This window comes from Dama dama, chromosome X (genome assembly GCF_033118175.1).
Source record: "Dama dama isolate Ldn47 chromosome X, ASM3311817v1, whole genome shotgun sequence".
NCBI classification, from domain to species: domain Eukaryota; kingdom Metazoa; phylum Chordata; class Mammalia; order Artiodactyla; family Cervidae; genus Dama; species Dama dama.
The window spans coordinates 134159463-134180025 of NC_083714.1; the positions used below are offsets into that span (position 1 = coordinate 134159463).

The window sequence follows — 20563 nt, forward strand, 5'->3', positions numbered from 1 at the left end:
AGAGGGGAAGACACATCAAACCTCAAAGGTAATTGGAATGGGGTCCCTGGGACAGGCTGTCCTCGTGACAGGTGACAACCAGTGGCCTTCACCAACCTCAGTCATGTTTGCAGAAATAAGAATCTGAGAAACAGAGAATTTTATTTAATGGAAAAGAGTTTCAATAGAAGTGAAAGAAAAATGCCCTATAGATTGTTCCTCTCTCTGCAGATTAAATAGATGCTAGGGTGACTTGTGAGTTGGTTTGGAGGAGGCAGAGCTGGGGGAATCTGAGCGTAACTTGTAAGATTTTGACACAAAATAGGACAGTCTGCAGGACATGCTTAAGTGACTCATCCTCAGGCCTCAAGAACTCACATTAGAATGAAAGCATATCCTTGATAGATCTTTTTGTCTTCTGTAATGTCTGCAGGCAGGAGACTCAAGTCTTTTTTGGCAGTGTTAGGTGGTGGGTGTGGAAGGAGTTTTAGAGAAGTACTCACCAATAGAAATACTATGTGAGCCACATACAAGATTATACATTCTCTGGTAGCCACATTAAAAAAAAAAAAAGAAAGAAAGAAACAGGTTATAAAAAGAATTAGGTGAACTCAATTTAAATATATTTTATTTAGCTCAATATATCCCAAGTATTATCCTTTCAATGTGTGTAACCCATAAACAATTATTAAATGAGGTATTTTAATTCTCTTTTTATCTGAATCTTCAGAATCCAGCGTGTATTTTCAATGTATGCCACATCTCATCTTGGCTTAGCCACGTGTTGATTATTAAAAGCCACACATGCCCAGGGGCCACCATATCAGACAGCGTAGTTTGAAAGTGATTCTGGGATCTAAGATAGGCTTCCTGGGCCTGGATTTTGACACAGTTCGGAATGCTCAGCTCCCTTGAGCATGTGGGAGAATCCTGACTCTAGCCAACTCTTTCAGTCCTGCAAGTATCTATTAACGATGTCTATCACTAGATATATCACAGAGTGGGGCTGAGTTGTTAATAACGAGTGGTTTTACAGGCTGTCAGGGGGTGTTCTGCTGAGAGTCAGGAAGCACAGGTTCCAGGACTAGCTCTCTTCTTAGCTAGCTGTGTGATCTTGGGCAAATAATTTTGTTTCTCTGGCCTTGCTCTTCATTGTCTGCATTGTCTCTGAAGTCAGAGGGTTGTACTCAAGAGAAGCCTTCACGTCTCTCTGAGCATCCTCACTATCTTATTCAGTCCCAAAAGCTTTATAATTCAGAGTGAAAGCTTTCTGCATTCCAAGAATTGAACAGCCCTTGGGAGAGGCAAAAGAAAGATGCGAACAGTTGAGTCGGAATATGAAAGGATATCATTTGGCACAGATGCCATAGAGATAAGTCTGTGTCTAAGTGGTTGGGAAGAATGATCACTGTGAGTGAAGCCTGGAGAGGTTTTTATTGACAGTCATGTTTTCGTGGAGCCAGAGCAAGGATTGCTGCAGTTTACTCTCACCCTTCACACACTTTCTGACTTCCATTGTAAAGAGCAAATTCTGGGGTAATGGTTCTCCCGTGATTTCCACGAGGGCCCCTAGTCCCCCAGGTAGCCCCGTCCGTTTGGAACCTTTTGCTGCTTCTGGATTTGGATGTAGCACCCAGGTTCAGGCGGAAGGACACAGAGCACTGCCCCGTTTTTAGAAATGACCCTGCACTTGGGGAAGAACACAGCCTCCTTCCTTCTGGTTGGAAGTCACACCCATAACAACTTGCCCAGCAGTACAGAGGAGAGATGTGCCTTCCCACACAGCTGTCTCCTTAGCGCGTTCAGATACTGGGTTGGCCAAAAAGTTTGTTCAGGAGACTTCCCCGGTGGTCCAGTGGCGAAGACTCCGAGCTCCCAGTGCAGGGGCCTGGGGTTCGGTCCCTGGTTAGGGAACTAGGTCCCACGAGCCACAACTAAGAGTTCATGTGCCACAACCTAAGACTGGGTGCAGCCAAATAAATAAATAATTTTGAAAAGGTTTCTTTGGGTTTTTTGGTAACATCTTACCGAAGAACCCAAGCGGCCTTTTTTGCCAACCCAATACAAGCTCATGTCACTAGTAAGCATTATGATGATTCAAAAAATATTCAGTGTAGATTGGTATCTTCTGAGAGAAAGTGAAACTCAGCTGATCAGGATTTATTTAAACAACTAACATCATCTCCCCTCCCCCAATAAAGCTTTTATGATATTGAAATTCATCAGAAACGCATGCTGTGGAACAGATTGCCATAATTTTCATAACAAGAGAAAAGCTGTCTAAATATTCATAAATGTAGTGCCCTGAGGTGCCTCCAGCTCACCACATCTGGAGCGCCCCTTTTTCTGACTACAATTGATGCAGATTTGTGGCCTCTGTGGGATAGAAAAATAGCCTGAAGAAAGAGTTCTTTAGCATCTTCCTGAACAAACAGTTCAGTCTTAGAGATTCAGAGGACCAGTTGAGCGGGTAGGTTAGAGAAAAAAATAGTCCTTGACAGAATGTGTACAAAGGCAGGTCAGGCTTCTAAATAAACGATGCCTGGGGAGCAAAGGCTAAACTTTTCCTGCTTAACCTCCCCTCACATTATCACTGGACGCTTGCACCACCTTTCTGATCACTTTGTCCCTTGACTTGCTTCTTAGGCATTGTCCCCTGTGACGGTGACACGTAGTGCCTTGTGGCTACCATTGATCCCTCATGGTGGGGGTGGTGTCTTCTGCCCACCACCCCCACCATCCAGTCCAGGAAAGTGCCATGAACTCAGTGGACACTGGCAACAGTGGTGGTGGAGCAGATGGAGAATTAGAAATGATTTCAATACCAGGCTCTGTACCTAACAGAGTCTTGTCAAAGCAGTGTAGTAGCCACAAGTCTCCTTCCCTAGGTTCATAGTCACTGGGAGGGAAAGAACACATTTGTTGACCCTCGAGCTTATTTCAGATTCCTAGGGGATCAACAGTGGTTGCTCTGTGGGACTTGACAGATCCTTGTTCTTTCTAGCCTCTGCCAACGCCCAGCCAGCCCAAGAGCTCCTGGTTTAGGTTAGTTTGACAAGGTCACGTTTCTGGGCTCATTGCAACACAGGGACTACCCAGGAACCCCTGTGGAGCATTTCACCAAACAAAAACAAGCAGTTACAGATTTGGAGGAGAGGCAGAAGTGAGTGAAATTTAGATGAAGCAGCAGGGTTTTGATATGTTTCAAACAAAACAGGGCTGTGTGAGTGGGGCCTCATCACGGCTGGTCTGTGAGCTGAACCCAGGTCCTGTGTCTTTGGGAACCACTGATCCATGAGCAGGGCTGTGTCCAGTACCCCGTACAGGAGGCCCTGCTCTGGTGTGGGGATTCCAGGCTTCTTTTCTGTGTCACAGTGACTTGTTTCCTTCAACCAAGGGTGGAACACGTCATTATTACTAATACAATACATAAAAGCAAAGTTTCTGATTGCCTGTGGTCTTAGAGGACAGACTTTCTCAGGGAGTAAGAAAGCAGTAGTCACTCTCTCAGAGAAGGGGCTTCTTGGACCCTTTGCAGCTGTAGCGTGTGTGCTTGGGAGGAATACTATTTCCAGTTCATGTTGCAGCTGGCTGTATATGCATTTGTATCCGCATTTGCAGATTTTTACTTTCTCAGTCTGAGCTAATTTTCACTTTATCGCTGCATGTTTGATTAGGAGAAAAAAGGGTCACCTCCCCTTACGTTGGGATTTTTCCCAGCCTTCTTGTTGTTGTTAATTCACTAAACTGTTTCCAGCTCTTTGTGATCCCACGGACTGCAGCACACCAGGCTCCCCTGCCCTTCACTAGCTCCTGGAGTTTGCTCAGATTCACGTCCATTGAATCAGTGATGGTATCTAACCATCTCACCCTCTGCCACCCTCTTCTCCTTTTGCCTTCGCCCAGCCTTACCTGTGAACTGTTTTCATCTCTTTTGCCAGGATAGGTGTTTTTGCTCATTTATCTTCTCCAAAACTTGCTCACCCTTGGGCCAGGAAATTTGGGCACATTTGATATGAAATGTGTGTCCTACCCAGCCCTTTAGCTTCTTCCACACCTGATGTGTCCTAAACCCCTCAGGTTCGGTGAGTGTCTCAGGGGTCATTGCTCACCCTAGGAAAGCACCTTTCATCAAATGCTCCCAACACAGATTCAGAGTAGGGGGTCTTTCTGCAAGGGTAACCAGCCTAGCCACACTGCAGATGACCTGGATTTCAAATGCAATCCTCTTAGAAGACAAAGTGAACTCTCGCTCTGCTGTCCTGGTGGATTTCCTTCCTCCCAAAGACTCAGAGTTTCTCCTCACCTGAGCAGAAGAAGGTGTCATTGAGAGGAGCCATTGTCTGCTCCATATTAGAGAACAGAAAGGCTTCCTCTGCCTGTAACATTTTGATTTTTGTTTTTTTTTTTTCTTTTTAGTAAGAAATTAAAAAGTGGCATAGTTCATATTTGCAAAATAATTTGAAAGTCATATTCCCATCAACATGCAAGACCAGAGGGGTCACCTTTTTCGTGACAGATAGCATTGGGCCAGAGTTCACAATGTAGTGGCAAAGACGTTGTGTTTCATTTCCCTGAGTTTAGATATAGACCAGGTTTTCTCCACCTGGGCCCTGTGAACATTTAGACCACATCAGACTTTGCTGAGGGCTGTCCTGTGCCCATTGTACGGTATTTAGCAGCTTCTCAGCCCCCATGGAGTAGATGTCAGTTACCATCTCTTCCCCCCACATTGTGACAACCATAAACATCTAGGGGCTTTGTTGGTGTCTCATGGGAAGCCAAGTCAACCCAGTTGTGAACCGCTGGTGTGGACTGTCTTATGCCTCAGGAGAGCACCACTGTATCTTCTGCCGCCAGACACATGCTGGACACTCAGTATTTTTTGAATAAATGTATTTATCCCACCCTTCCCATGAGCGTCAAAGAGAATAAGTGAAATAAGACTAGTTATCGGCTTCTTGTCATCAAGAATGGTTGGGAAACACCCCACCCCACTCCAGTCAAAGGTCTGGGACATTGTCCAGGCAGGGCCAGTGCTATTTTCCTCTTCCAGGAAGGGACCCCAAGTTTCTGCTTTGGGAAGTGATTTCCCCATTTCCGAGTCTCTAAGGCTTTAATCCAAACACATCACTCTGTCTCTCCTCCCTGTTGCCTTGTCCAGAGCTCTGCATATGCATGCTTTATTTCCTCTCTTTAATGATAAGCTCCTTGAGAATCAGATAACTAGTCTTATTTCAGTTTTCCCCAGGACACAATAGAAGTCAAACCCTTATTGCAATTCCAAAGTACAAAACACTCCCGAAAACTAGAAGGCTTTATCACTCCTTGGGTGATAAAACTTGTTCTGGGCTAATATGAATGTGGGTATGTGCTTCAGTAGTGTCCAACTCTGCGACTCCCTGGATTATATAGCCTGCCAGGCTCCTCTGTCCATGGGGATTCTCCAGGCAAGAATACTGGAGTGGGTTGCCATGCCCTCCTCCAGGGGACCTTCCCAACCCAGGGATCGAACCCCTGTCTCCTAAGTCTCCTGCATTGGCAGGCCAGTTCTTTACCACTAGCACCACCTGGTCTTCATTTATTCCATTTGGGGTGACGAATCATCCATTTGCTGCAAATTTTTAATGTATTTGATGCTTGGGTATAGCCCCAGATCCCAGCTGGGGATGTTACATATTATATGGTATGTGCAATGTATTTCCTTTCTAAAATCTGAAAAATTCTGTCGCCAGGGCTTCTGAATAAGGGATTATGAACCAGTAGTGTCTCAGATAATATTTGTTAGTTTAATGAAAGAATTTTCAGATTTTGATGTTGGCAAAAGTAGACACCACTGAACTTGATATTTTTGTTCTGGTGTCCTCAGAAGAAAAGAAATCTCCAGTTCTAGGCATGACCTGATACTTTCCATCTCTGCTGAAAGTTCTGGAAGGCTTCTGACCAGACTTTGTGACACATGGAGTTTTGATCTTCATGTCCTAAGTTGAGCTCAAAGAATTGTCCTAAAGTTAATGTAACTTTCTTGGTGTGTGTATATGTTTTCTTTGCTGATATGTTTATTCTCTTTCTCCTGCTTTTTTTTTAAGGTGAGGATATTTTCTTAAGTTTGTTTGCTTTTTGTACAAATAGATTATAAAGGCAGTTGAAGGGTGTCATCGGGTGTGGTCATGTGAACTAAATTCCTTGAACAATCTGTTTTTAATCTCATGTAAATTTCTAGAAATTTAGAGATTTAGGGGTGTGAATTATGACTGGACTTCTTGAAATTGCAATGCCAGTCACTTATAAGGGGCTCTTGATTGGGAACGGGGCAGTTCTGATACAGTATACCAGATATTGTATAACACATTTTCTCTGCACCTTTGAATGTATCTGTGTTTGCTTGTTTTTTTTTTTTTTTTTCTTTTTCTGGAAAGAGTCATTGCTTTTTATCAGATTCTTAAAGGACTCTGAGACAAAAATGGCTAAAAAACTGACTTAAGGTTTCAGTCTTATGCTAATTTATTAATATTTTTAAATCTTTCTAAAGAAAAAATAGAGACACAATCATCTTAATCACTGGATAAATCATGTCTTTATTTCTTGATGTGCGTGTGTGTATTCATTCCTATTTGATCTTGGGCTAATTAAATCCATCTAATTGATGAATAGATGTAAAATGCCTGCCTCCAAAAATTAATTTCAGTCCTTTACTCTCCATCTCTGTCTGCTACTCATTTAAAATTTATAATCTTCCCACATTCAAAAGGGATTTGGAATTATACCCTTCTTTCAAGACCTATCAAATGCCTGCTCTTTTGTGAACTCTCTCCTGAATATTATCTTGCCTTTCTCTGAAACACCATGACAATATTCTGTCATAGTGAGTTGATGCTTATTTGTGTGTTAGGTTGGACTTCTGTGCGAGGGTGGTTGGACTGACCTGTATATCACAGGCCCAAGAACTGACAGTAGCTTTTTCATGTTGTTGTTTAGTCGCTAAGTGGTGTCGAACTCTTTTGTGACCCCATGGACTGTAGCCTGCCAGGCTCCTCTGTACATGGGATTCTCCAGGCAAGAATATCAGAGTGGATTGCCATTTTCTTCTCCAGGGGATCTTCCCGACCCCAGGATCAGATCAAACCTGCATCTCTTGTGTCTCCTGAATTGTCAGGTAGATTCTTTATCACTGAGCTACCAGGGAAGCCCATCTTTTACATGGTGGTGACTCAGTAAATATTTGAATTAAAGTAGGAAACATTTTTATTCCACAGACTAGAAAATTGAAATCATAGTCTCAGTTAATATATTATTTTGCATTTGAATTTACTTTTGAATATCTTAAAACCATTGATATAGCCAAACCAACCTAATGTTCTTATTTCCCAATACTGCTGAGTTAGGGCCCAAATGCCTCAGATGTTTAAAAAAATTCTTATTTTAAAATATATCATAATAATTTAAAATGTGAGGTAAATAGTTGTCATGTTTGGTCAGGAGTGTTGTGAATTACAGTGCTCATGACCAGAGCCCTGAACAGTCAGAGCTGGCTGGGACTTATGTGTAGCCCAGTGTGTTCCTTGATACCCCCATTATTTCACTGAGATATTTCTGAGGATCTGGGGAGAAGATGGACCAGCCTCACTCTCTAATTTAACCAGACAGCCCTGTTTTTATTTGTTTTATTTGTTTTATATTAGAGTTCTAGAATAAGTTTAAATTAGCTCTAAGAGTCCTGATAAAGTTAGCCAAACCCTCCTCTTGGTGCTCCTGAGCCAGCCTCTCTTTCATACCTGAGGACGTGAGGTCCAGAACAACAGCGTGATTGCCTTAAGTTGTGTGTTTGGGAAGGACTGGTTGGGGCCAAACCCAGTCTTGACCATCCTGACTTCTAGCCCAGAATCCTCTCTTCCTGCTTTGCTATCCCATAGTCCTCTACTTTGTAGGTATTGCTAGAGAATCATCAAGAAACACAGGGTGGGAGCTATGTCAGGTTCTGGAGATACAAAGATGGATGAGGTATTGTGTGGGAACCTGCTTTACAGAGAGAGGTAGTTGACGGTAGCCACTGGCACTATTTCCTCCTCCTTTTATCTAAAATTGGTGCTTTCCAGATCATTTTGCATCTAAGGCTTCACCATATAGCTACATGGTGAAAGTGTTCTAAAACTGCATTGCAGAGATGGCCACCCAACTCTATAAATTTATTAAAACTCTTCAAACTGTACAACTTACATGTGTGAATTTTATGACATTTAAATCATATATCATTAAAGCTGTTTTTTAAAAAATGACAGAGGAACACCTACCCTCCTTTAGCTCATAAGGAAACTGACCATAAAATGAAATGACCTCATGAAACATTTTAAAGGCATATTAGTACTTTCTTATAAAAATGTTTTCTCACTTCTGTTGGTTATAAGTCAATTTCATAGTCATTTACTGACCTGTTATGAGGCCAGGTCTTAAGGTAGCAAGGGAAGAGTTTATGGGGGAGGGTGGGAGAAGGAATGAGAAAGATACATAGGAAGAAGGTTTGGGTGGCAGAGGCAGATTATAGTGAAGTGTTTCAGAAGACCTTACTGAAAGTGTCCTCTTTCTTCTGAGTTCCTTCATGTCAGGGAGCCTTCTGCTTTGAGTGATAAATACCTGCCTCACCACAGAGTGATGATAAGCAGTGAAGTTTTATTAAGTCAGATAACAAGAAATCCAAGGACAGGTCCCCTGAAGTTGAATAATTTGACAGACATCTCAACAGTGTCAGGGCTCAAGGTCACTTCCTCTTTGATTTTCTTGGCTTTCCTTTCATGATTGAAATGTGACTGTGGCAGGACAAAACTGTGTACTGTCTTCCAACAAGGGTGAAACAGTGTTAAATGCAAAAAGGCTGGGGTAACTATTTTTCTCATGTATCTTTTTTTTTTTAAATCTGGGAACAAAATCTAACAGCCTCTCCCCACCCCAGGACATTTCTTCTCACATCTCATTGGCTAGAAGTGGATCCCATGCACGCTCCTCAACCAACCACCCACAAAGGGGAGTGAAATAAATATTATTTGCCTAAAGAGACCTAAATTGACATTTCCCCAAAGAAGATACACAGATGACCAACAGACATATGAAAACATGCTCAATATGACTAATTATTAGAGAAATGCAAATCAAAACTATAATGTGGCATCACCTCACACCAGTCAGAACGGCCATCATTAAAAAGTCTACAAACAGTGCTGGAGAGGGTGTGGAGAAAAGGGGACCCTTCTACACTGTTGGTGGGAATGCAAATTGGTACAGCCACTATGGAAGACAGTATGGAAGTTCCTTAAAAAACTAGCAGTAGAGCTACCATATGATCCAGTAATGTCACTCCTGGGCATATATCCAGAGAATATCATAATTCAGAAAGATACATGTACCCCAGTGTTCATTGCAGCACTATTTACAGTAGCCAGGGCATGGAAGCAACCTACACGTCCATCAACAGAGGGATGGATAAAGAAGATGTGGTACATATATACAATGGAATATTACTCAGCCATAGAATGAATGAAATAATGCCATTTGCAGCAACATAGATGGACCTAGAGATGATTATATTAAGTAAATGAGATAAAAACAAATATCATGTGATATCACTTATATTTGGAATCTAAAAAAATGATGCAAATGGACTTATTGACAAAACAGAAGTGGACTCACAGACAGAGAAACTTACAAATACCAAGTGGGATAGTGGGAAGTGGAGGAAGAGAAATTAGGAGTTTGGTATTAACATATACACTACTATATATAAAATAAACAACAAAGACCTACTGTTATAGCACAGGAAACATATTCAGTGTCTTGTAATAAATTGTGTGGGAAAAGAATCTGAAAAAGAATACCATATGTGTGTGTGCATAACTGAATCACTTTGCTGTCCACCTGAAACAAACATGGCATTATAAATTAACTATATTTCAATGTAAAAATGGTTATAAAAGTATTATTTGCATAGACATACTTTACTCATCCCCAGGGCTATGGGAGGGTTCCCTATTCCCGAAAATAATGCCTGAGCAAATTAGGATTCTATGAACTGGGAAGGAGATGGGGGATAATGACCAGGAAGTTAACCAACAATATCTACCACACTTAATTGACTATTTTTAATGGGTGGAAAAGAATAAAAACATGACTTTTTCCTTTTCTTTGTTGGCCACAGATGTCTTATCTTCTGTGTAAAACGTTTCCATGATTTTGATCCAACATATTATTCTTAAAGCAAAGACTCTGCAGGGCAGTTCTTCAATAATACTGCATTTATTTCAGTGTTGTTGCAAGTTTTGAGGTGGGGTAGTCATATTTCACTAATACAGTCAATAGGAAAATTAGTAAGGGGCTGTTATTATCCAATTTAAAGATGCTTAACTTTCCCCCTCTCTTTAGAACATTTGGGCCCATTCAGAATTTGGGAGGTTTGCTATAGCTAATTTAAGAGAGATGGAACCATGTGGGTTTAGGAATATTTGGGTGGATTGATAGTGATGGGATTTAGAACTAGTGCCTCTTAGGATGAGTTAAGGAGCAAAAGCCATCAGCTTCCCAGAGTACCTAAGACAGAAGGGTTCCCACACTAGGCTAGGGGATATAACTGATATCTTCAAGTCATTGAATGGGAAGCAAAAGCATCTGTCAACAAAGTTAGCCCCTCTCTTTCCCTCTCTTCCTTCCTTCCTCGTCCCCTCCCTACTCTCTGTCATATCCCAACCCTAGACCAGAGAGTGTCTGTATTATAGATGCTTTATTACCTTAGTTTTATATATCACTCTTTTTTTATTCTTTTTTAATTTTTATTAGTTGGAGGCTAATTACTTTACAATATTGTAGTGGTTTTTGCCATACATTGACATGAATCAACCATGGATTTACATGTGTTCCCCATCCCGATCCCCCTCCTGCCTCCCTCTCCATCCCGTCCCTCTGGGTCTTCCCAGTGCACCAGCCCTGAGCACTTGTCTCATACATCCAACCTGGGCTGGTTGATCTGTTTCACCCTTGATAGTATACTTGTTTCAATGCTGTTCTTTCAGATCATCCCACCCTCGCCTTCTCCCACAGAGTCTAAAAGTCTGTTCTGTACATCTGTGTCTCTTTTTCTGCTTATATCACTCTCTTTGATTGATATGATATTAACCATAATAAAAAAAAATCCACACATTTTAGTGATATAAATTGTACCAGGGATAATATGATTGATACTTACTTATATACCTCTAGGCTGTAATCTGTCTGTAGAAACTGGCCTAATCCTTGGGAAATATCTAAGGCCATTCAAAGCCATTGGGGTTGTTGACTTTGATTCAGAATAATAAATACCCAGTAGGTGCTAATTCTCTCAAATTTTTCTTTCTACCTTCTGTCCTCAGTCTTTAAACCTCTTTTCAAAGTCTTAATTTTCCTAGTACCTTACAAGTATTTTCACTGTCTTCTAAACAGTTGCTTTTGTGGAAATAGTGAAGGTTTTAGTATCAGGTAGACTTTCCAAAGCATATAATTCGGGGCATATTTGAATGGATTTTGACTGGCCTTAGTGTTTTCTGTCTGGGGTAAAAGCTATTTCCTTACTGTCGAACAACCCCCTTTCTGAGTAGGCAGGTTCCCATAGAGGGACCGTGAAACATATTTGAAAAGTTCGCCCCCACCCCACATGTGTGTGTAAAGAACATTTGGTCAGTATTTGTTGGCCATTTGTGACTGAAACATGATCACATATATCAACCTCTGTCTCTTTAACAGACCATGCTGGACTCTTTTCCATTGTTTTGAGTACCATTTTATAACATATGCATATGCTTGATTTCTGATTTAGTGATGTGCAGAAGACAGGGCAAAATTTAAGCTTTTAAGCTCTTTGTAGATTGTGTCTATGTATGCATCCACCTGAAGAAGATATAAAATGGTGTGTAAAATAAAGAGTCTATAAAAGGACACCCCTATTTTCTGAGACCAAGGAAACCACTTTGCTTTTCTGTCTGAGAGAAGCAAAGCAGTCAGTGGCTTTCATGACATCACCTAATTTGTGAGGGGAAAGAGTAAGAATAAAAAAATGCATGAACCAAAAATGAGCCATCTTGGGTGGTTTTCCAAGGGTGAACCTTGTTTCTTTATGCAGCAGTTATGTCCTGTCTGTTAAGTGTGCCTTTCTCTGCAGTTGATGTGATAGAGAACATCTCCTCCTTGGACAGCTCATTAGATACAGCATTTTAAAGGTTGTGTTTTCTTTTCTCCTTACAGCCAAGGATTACTGCAAAGTTATCTTTCCATATGAGGCACAGAATGATGATGAATTGACAATCAAAGAAGGAGATATAGTCACTCTCATCAATAAGGTAAACAAAGGTTCCCTCCTATCTTCTAAACTCTGAACTACTTTGAAGTGTTGAGTGGATAGTACGAGCTTTTATTTTAACCTTTGAAATGATTTTCATGATCCTGAAATCCCAAGGAAGAATCTTGCGTCTTTCCTCTCAGTCAGGCTAGGCCAAATGTATCCAAGTGAATGAATGAACTTGAAGCTCAACTAGATTCCATTTGCCTTGGAGCCAGCTGCAGATTTGCATGGCCCCATCCCAGAAAGGCTAACCTGGGAGACTGAAAGTGGCCTGCTTGACTGGTGAGCCCACCTTCCACAGCAGCCCTGGCTGCAAAGCTCTGTGTCGTGAGGGACCCAAGGAGGGGTTCTAGAAAGGCAAGGTTGTGCCTCACAGGCAGATAAGGCTTAAAGAATGTTTACTGTTCAGATCAAAGACAGGTAGCATGCCTGAGAGAATCTTGCCCATCTTGCTCAGGCTGAGAAGATGGGACGATTTTATGATCACTGCATCTGTGTGAAGTGACACAGCTTAACAGGGCCTGCACCATGGACTTTATACTTTCATGCAATGGTACTCATCAAGAAGGTGGTTGAAAGATCTATTATTTAAGTAATTCCCAGAATACGTGGCCTTTTCTCTGAAATATAGTGTTCTTATCATGGATGACCATGAAAGAAAAGCTGAGCTGTCTTTAGGATGCTTAAGGGCGTGATTAGGGAATCATCACTGCTGTTTACATTTATGCAGGGCTAGAAAGCATGGACAGGGTGGAGGGGGCAGAGAAAGGGGAGTCAGGGCAGGGGGTTCAGGTGGGAAACAGGTCCTGGGTCCCGCTGCCTCTGGCCATCACTGAGAGGGGAGGGACATGGTGTTACCTGCCCCTCATCCCCGCCTCCAAATGTGTCTATAGATGATTGGTAGGATTTACCTTTATAACCTTCTAATCAAGGACAGTGACCTTTAAGGAATGGCTGTAGAGGCTGTGTGTTTGAAGAGCCCAAGCCCCAGATGCCAGGGAATGCAGGACCCCAGAAGTTAAGTAGCTTGCCCAAGGGCAGATTATTTAAGGAGACAGCTTGGCGCTCTCACCTTCTACATGTAAAGTGGTGTGCTGGGCAATGCTCAGGCACCTTTCTGGACCAGCAGAGTGTTCCCTGCTTGCTAAGGGCCCCAGAACATCCATCTTATCACCTCTAAAATCTTCTCCTGTGAACTTAATTTGATTCACCTCTATAGGTGCTGACCATGGCCAGAGGAACCCCGAGGAGGGGAAACACTGCCCTTCTTGTTCCTTTCAGCCGAGGAGGCAGAGAGGTTCTCTTTGCCGCCCTTGCCCTCATCCTGTGGGCCTCCTCCAGGCTGCGTTCCTGGGCACAGGGCATTGCCTATTTTAAATCAGACCCTGAACCAAAGACTTGAAGCGGCTGTGAAGCAGGAGATAGATACTCCGATAATTGGCCCAGAGACTAGGTTTTATTACCACAGGGGAAAGGGTGGAGCTGTCCCCCCCGCACCCCCGGATGATAAAGCGACCAGAGTTTTAAACAAGTGCCATTCTTTGCAATGTGGGGGGGGGGTCACTTCCCTGTTTTTGTTTGGAGGGGGACACCCTCTTTTCAGTTGAAAACCAGATGTACAATAATGTTTACTAAGGTTTGGGGAAAAGAAAAGACTGCCGCAGATGGTCTCTTGTCTGAACTCATCTATTTCTACCTCAACATCTTCTTATATTCCATCCTTGTCATTTGATTCAATACGATGAGAACTCATTAATCCTGGTGATTTCATTCCTTCCTCCCAGTCTGATATCCTGCCGGATGAAAGAAAGTGGAGTTTTCTAAAGAGCTTCTTTAGTTAGACTGGGACTCTCTCCTGGTCCCATCCACCCAGGAGGGAGCAGGGAACCAGGTGGAGGTGGAAGGCTGCTCTCACAGTGTCCTGAGGGTTGCAACTGCTTTCCCCAGTTCCCTAGCTGAATGTTAAGAAGCAGTTTGGACCTGTGAAGCAGCTTACAGATAATTATGACTCCACTTGCAAAACGAGCACTTGGCACCCTCCCTGTCCACTTGATCCCTGGACCTGGCTTCCACATGGAGGGGTGGTGCTCCTCTCTAGTTGCGGTGCATGGGTTTTCATAGTGGGGGCCGCTCTTGTTGTGGAGCTCGGCTCTAGGACTTGTGGGCTTCAGTAGTTGTGGATCGTGGGCTTAATAGTTGCTGCTCCCCAGGCTCCAGAGCACAGGCTCAGTTGTCATGTTGCCAGGCTTCGCTGTTGCAACAGCCCACACTCTGTGGAGTGTTTCTCCCAAGGCCACACTTGCCCTTTGAGATGGCCCACACCCTGTCTATGGAGTGTGTTTCTCTCTAAATAAATCCACCTCTTACCTAAAAAAAAAAATCTTCCTGCAATGCAGGAGACACAGGTTCAATCCCTGAGTCGGGAATATCCTCTGGAGAAGGTAATGGTAACCTACTCCAGTATTCTTGCCTGGGAAATCCCATGGACAGAGGAGCTGGTGGGCTATGAGGAGCTGGTGGGCTATAGTTCTTGGGGTTGCAAAGAGTCAGACATGACTGAAGTGACTGAGCATGCTCGCTGCAACTAGAGAAAGCCTGAGTAGCAACAAAGACCCAGCACAGCCAAAACTAACTAAATAGAATTATATTTAAAAAAAAAAAAGAATTTTGCAACGGGTGAGATTTCAGCAAGAATCGGAAAGAAAATATGCCAAAAGTACTATGCCTGCTGAAGATGGGAAGGATGGAGTCTGAGTCTGTCAAGCCTGCTTTATAAAAAAATCTTCCTCTTGCTCCAAGTTGAGGGATCACCCACAAGTTCATTTAGATGACTGTTTGCTTTTCATATTGCAGAGTGAATAGTTTCACCATGATTTGTTTAATCTTCATTTTGATATGGTTCTTTATTACATTGTGAGTTGAGTTGAAAGTTCAGAATTGCTGTTCTCTAAGTGTTGATGGCTTTTGCTGTAGAGTTTCTCATTTTACCCCAAAAGCCAGCTGTGGTCTCATTTTATTGTCAGTTAAACTGATTTCTCTTTGCCCTGCTTTTCTGAGCCGTGGCAGGAGTCACAGGGCAAACATCACCCTCATTTTCAGTCCTAGGTTGTCAGTTCATAGAGCTTGCTAGAAAATGAGTCAAACACCTTTAGTGGGTGCCTATAAGCTCTCCTCAGTTCCTGAAATAATGTGCACTGGCCCGAACTATTTGTGTGTATCCCTGGAAACCAGGATGAAATGTGGCAACTCCAGTGGTGTGTTTTTTTAGTTTATTTATAAAGAATTCTTGTGGATTTGGGAACATTTCCATGGGTGCAGAACACACCTGTGTTTAGCTTTTATTTCCAGTCATTCAAAAATAGCTGCTTCGTCTGCGTTCCTGCCGCCCCCATCCCTGCCTTCCTGGCTTGTGCTCAGAGCATGATTGAAAGGGTTCAGAAGCCTCTGGGTCTGGTTTCCAACCCGAGAAGCTCCCTGGAGAAGGACTGAGAGCAGCTGGGGGATCAGGTGGGGCTCCGCTGTGAAGGATGTGTGCACCCTGGCTGCTGCTGCCTGGGGCAGAATGAACCCAGCTGTGGAGAGGGCCGACGTCCCTGCCCTTGGCCAACAGCCTCCTGGCCCCAGAACAGTGGTCCCCACTCACCAGGGAGGAAGGGCTTCCCACGTGACTCCTTTGTTAACCAAGAACTTCAGGTATATTTTATCAAAAGGCTCCCCTGAGTGGCTGTGTCTTCAACCCGTTAAAGGCAGACACCCCAGTTTCTTCATGGTTATCCAGCCTATTTGACAATATCAAGGTAAATATGAAGAAAGGTACTATTATTGACTAAAGTCACAGTGTAGTGTGGTTGGAGGGAAGGAGAGGCGGACAACATTGATGTTCGGGGGAGAAAACTGATCTATGCGGCTCTCACGAAAGAAGAAAGCCAGAAAAGTAGCTACAGGTAGGAGCGGTTTAAGGTCACCACTGTGAAAAAATCCCAGCTAGGGATGTCACCTGTTCTTAGGGGTTTCACCTGGTTTTAGGGATTTCACCTGTTCTTGGGGATGTTGCAAACCAAGAACCCCAAATGCCTGAGGTCACAGCAGTCCTGGGAGTTAGATGGCACCCTGGGTGTTCTGTCCTGGTGACAAAGGAGGAACAGAGAGAGGCCCAGAGCCCGGAAGCAACTTTCCCAAGAGACTCCTAGTCACCAGCAGCCACGCCAGGGCAGAGGCGTCTCCTGACCTTGACTGTGGGGGCTGGCGGGATGGGACTGCTGTTTCCTGTGGGGCTGTGGGTGCTTGCCATAGGTGGGGCACGGTCACTCCCTGAGGTGACTCTTGTCTACTTATTGAGTCACGTGTTGTTGCTGGGTATATCTAGGGCAAGTGCCTGTGGGATTTTCTTTCTAAAATAATGACATCATCATTATTTTATCAGGAAAACAACATTACGACACCATTCCCCCATCCGTTTCTGACATTTTGGTATCCATGGCTGTGACCTCTTACGGTCAGAATCATTCAGGACCTGCAGATTCCACTGTCACATCTACAGAAATGGAATCATAGTGCAGAGAACACATTGAGCTCAGCACAGGGCTCACGTTGCTTCATTTTGTGCCTGAAGCTCTCTTCTCCTACTTCTTTCTTCCACTTCTTCCCATGCCCAGCCCATTTCGCTTCTCTCTCTTCTTCTGGATCCTGGTTAGTTTTCTCCTTGCTGTCACCATGAAAAAAGAGAGAAAGAGGAAGAGAGCAGGGAGGGCAAGGGAAAAAGAGAGAAAGAAAAGAAAGTTACCCTGAGCTCCTTCCCAAGTCTTTCTGTTATGATCTGTCCTTTGTTTATTTTAATGTTTATTTTCCCTTCCTGCCTTCCTTCCGTTAATTCATTAGTTGAAACATTTATTCATGAGAAAAATGCATCCAGACTCCCTTGCTCCTTCCCCATGGGAAAGTGACTTTGGAAATCTCAGGAAAGGTTTTCAGCTTAGAAAAAGAAAGCTGATCAGCTATATAGATTGCTGGCCTTGACCCTTTCTCTCTCAACTGCTGAAGCTTTTAGCAGAGCTAAAGTGTAGGATTAAATGTGGTTTCAGGGGTGAGGAGTAAATTAGCAGGTGTCACCCTGAAAATGATGACACGCTGACAGACCCATTAGAAGGACGTGTTTTATGAGTGAATGAAGAAGTTAAGCGTAGGTCTGGGATCATCTGGGTTTACACACATTTGAAAAATGTCAGTGTTCAGCGAATGAGTCATTTATGGCCTTGGATGTATTTCTCGCGGTATAGCCTGTCTTGTTAGACTGCATATGTCCTGACTGGGTAGAGCAGTCACAATATATCTTTTCCTCAGACCACTAGAAAGCCCCAGGAATACAGTTTGCTACTGTTTTGTCTTGCTAATTAAAGTAACCTGGACTCCGAGACCGTTGGGAAGATTCCTGGCACCAGAAACACATTTGATCAAAACTCTTCTTCCTGAGTTTGTGTACCATCACAGAGACACAGTTTTAAATTAAATGAAGATGGTAAAAATAGGACCTGCATTTGCCAGTAGACACTCAAAACAATGCCACCTGGAAATTTCAATGATTGCAGATTTCTCATTGACAGATGAGTTGGCAGTTGATGCCAACTCTCAGCTTTGCATGCTTCCTCAAATTATATAAAACTGAAAGGACCCTGTGCTTGTTCAACCTAATTATCATCTCTCTCCCAAGGGCTGTGCTTAAGGGACAGGACATCAGTCACCCTTGCCCCAGCATCTTGGAATACTTTCCTCCTCCCAACACACACATAAAAATCTGCAGGTGCCTTAAGGAATTAGAGAAACTTTCTGTTTTCTGTTTCCACCCTTTCTATTTGTATTACTGTTGTAGGATTAAATGAAATGTTGTGACTGAAAGTGCTTTAGAAATAAAAGGTTAAATTATAGTTATTGCTTTGATAAGTTACGATAGGAAGAAGAAAAGACAAATGCCCATTGACTGGGAGTTCTCTCTTGGTATATTGAACTCCCCTGCAATTAAGGGCTGTACTTTCCCTGAAATGCCCCTCTATTATTTAACTTTTCTCAGGATGAAACTGATTTATTATATTTTTATAGCCTGTGTCTTAAAGTATTTCAAAGCTCTTTACATTCACATTTGCATTTTATTAAAATATACTTTTCTGAGATGGAAAGTAGCGTGGGATGCACTTTTAAGTTGTTGTTTTACAGTCGCCCAGTCACATCCCACTCTTTGCGACCCCATGGACTGCAGCACACCAGGCCACCCTGTCCCTCACCATCTCCCAAAATTTGCTCAGGTTCACATCCATTGCATTGGTGATGCCACTAGCCATCTCATTCTCTGATGCCCTCTTCTACTTAAAAATTAAATATGTAATACTTACTCTCAGAGAATAAATGAGAACAAAACCTATCAATAGGAAGGCAAGTCAAAATCACCTCTGACTGCATCACCTTCAGATCTCTCTCTTAATATTTGAGCCATGTTCTTCCAGACTTTACACACACACACACACACACGCACACACACACACACACACACAATTACAGTTCAAAATAAAAATAAGGTCATATCATATACACTCTTGTGTAACCTCATTTGTCCCCAGTATATCATGCCTATCTTTGGCAGCAAGGTTAAATGGTTCCTTAACATCCCAATGTATGGTGGACCACAGTCCTCTCTTACATTTGCTTGTTTCTGGGTTTTCCCTATTCTGTACCATGTTGCCTGTAGTCACCACCTTATTTGTAGATCCTCATGTGTGTAAGTATTTCTACCACTTTCTACTACTTGTGTAACCTTGGGTGGGCTGCTCAGTCTCTCTGTGCCTTGGTTTTCACATCTGTGAAATGGAGATGATAACAGTAGCTACCTCTTGGTGTTGTGAAGATGAAACGAGTTAAAGGAGGTGAAGCACTTGAAATCTCTTGCTTATAGTAAGTTCTGGATAAATGTTAGCAGTTATTATTTCATGATGATAAATTGCTGTATTGCTGCCTCAGTGCCTTTTCTTTCGGCTGCTCTGGGTCTTCATTGCAGTGCACAGGCTCTTCATTGCTGCCATGGTTTTTCTCTAGTTGCAGTGTGCAGGCTTCTCTTCTTGTGGACCATGGGCTCTAGAGTGCTCGGGCTCAGTAGTTGTGGGGCATAGACTCTCTAGTTGTGGCGCTCAGGCTCTCAAGTTTTGGTGCCCAAGCATAATTGCCCCACGGCTTGTGGGACCTTTGTTCCCCGACCAGGGATGGAACCCGCATCCCCTGCATTGGAAGGCAGATTCTTAACCACTGGACCACCAGGAAAGTCCCGTCTCAGTGCCTTTTAAAGGCATTTAAGTGATGTTCTGAAAGATGGTCTCCCAATTAGTCTCCCCTCCAGGAGCCAATGAGAATGTTTCCTTATCCTTATCATTCCCTGGTATTGTCATTCTTTGTCATCTTTGCTAATCTGATAAGTGTTTGCATTTTTAAAAATGCTTACTCCAGTAGAAAATTTTGTCATTTTCCAATTGATTTTTATAAAAATACTGTATTATTCATGCCATTATCATGTCATCTTTCACATTGCAAATGTTTTTTCTTAGTTTTTGACTCATAGAGATATTTAAGAAAATGTCATTAAAAATAAATACCTTTTAGACTTAAAATTTCCCCATTTTGTAGTTAGCTACATGTTGCAGTAAAATTCATCCTTTTAAGAATAGTTTTACTTAAAGCTTTTATATTTTAGTCCTAGTTGGAAAGGGTAGCTGGCTATTAAATGCTTTCCTTCTCTGCCCTCCTCGGGGCTTTCAGAGGTTCTATTTAAAGCTTCTGTCCTTACAGTATCTTTTTATAATATCATTCAGAGAACCCTTGAGATTATGCATGGATAAGGATTCTCATATCCTAGACCAGGGCTTGGCAAACTTTTTCTGTAAAGGACCAGAGAGTAAATATTTTAGATTTTATAGGCTATACAATATCTGTGTCAACTATACAAAAGCAGTCATAGGTGTTGATGAATGGGCATGGCTGAGTGCCAATAAAACTTTGTTTATGGACATGTAAATTTGACTTTCCTGTAATTCTCATATACTTTGAAATACTATTCTTTTGATTTTTAAAAACCATTTGAAAATGTAAAAACTATTCTTAGTTTCAGAAGTGCACAAAAATAGGTAGCAGGCCACATTTGACCCATGGAAGGTAGTTTGCTAGCCCTTGAAATAGAATGTCTAGAAACAGATC

The 20563-nt window shown here is 42.6% G+C and overlaps 1 protein-coding gene across 6 annotated transcripts in view; it reads left to right on the plus strand.

Annotated features, from left to right (window-relative positions):
* SH3KBP1 (SH3 domain containing kinase binding protein 1) overlaps positions 1 to 20563 on the plus strand; it is a 334741-nt gene that overhangs the window by 235648 nt on the left and 78530 nt on the right. For all 6 annotated transcript variants that reach the window (XM_061136773.1, XM_061136772.1, XM_061136775.1 and 3 more), the window contains one exon: positions 12238 to 12332. In XM_061136773.1, the coding sequence (XP_060992756.1) occupies positions 12238 to 12332 (95 nt within the window). The remainder of the gene's footprint in view (positions 1 to 12237; positions 12333 to 20563) is intronic.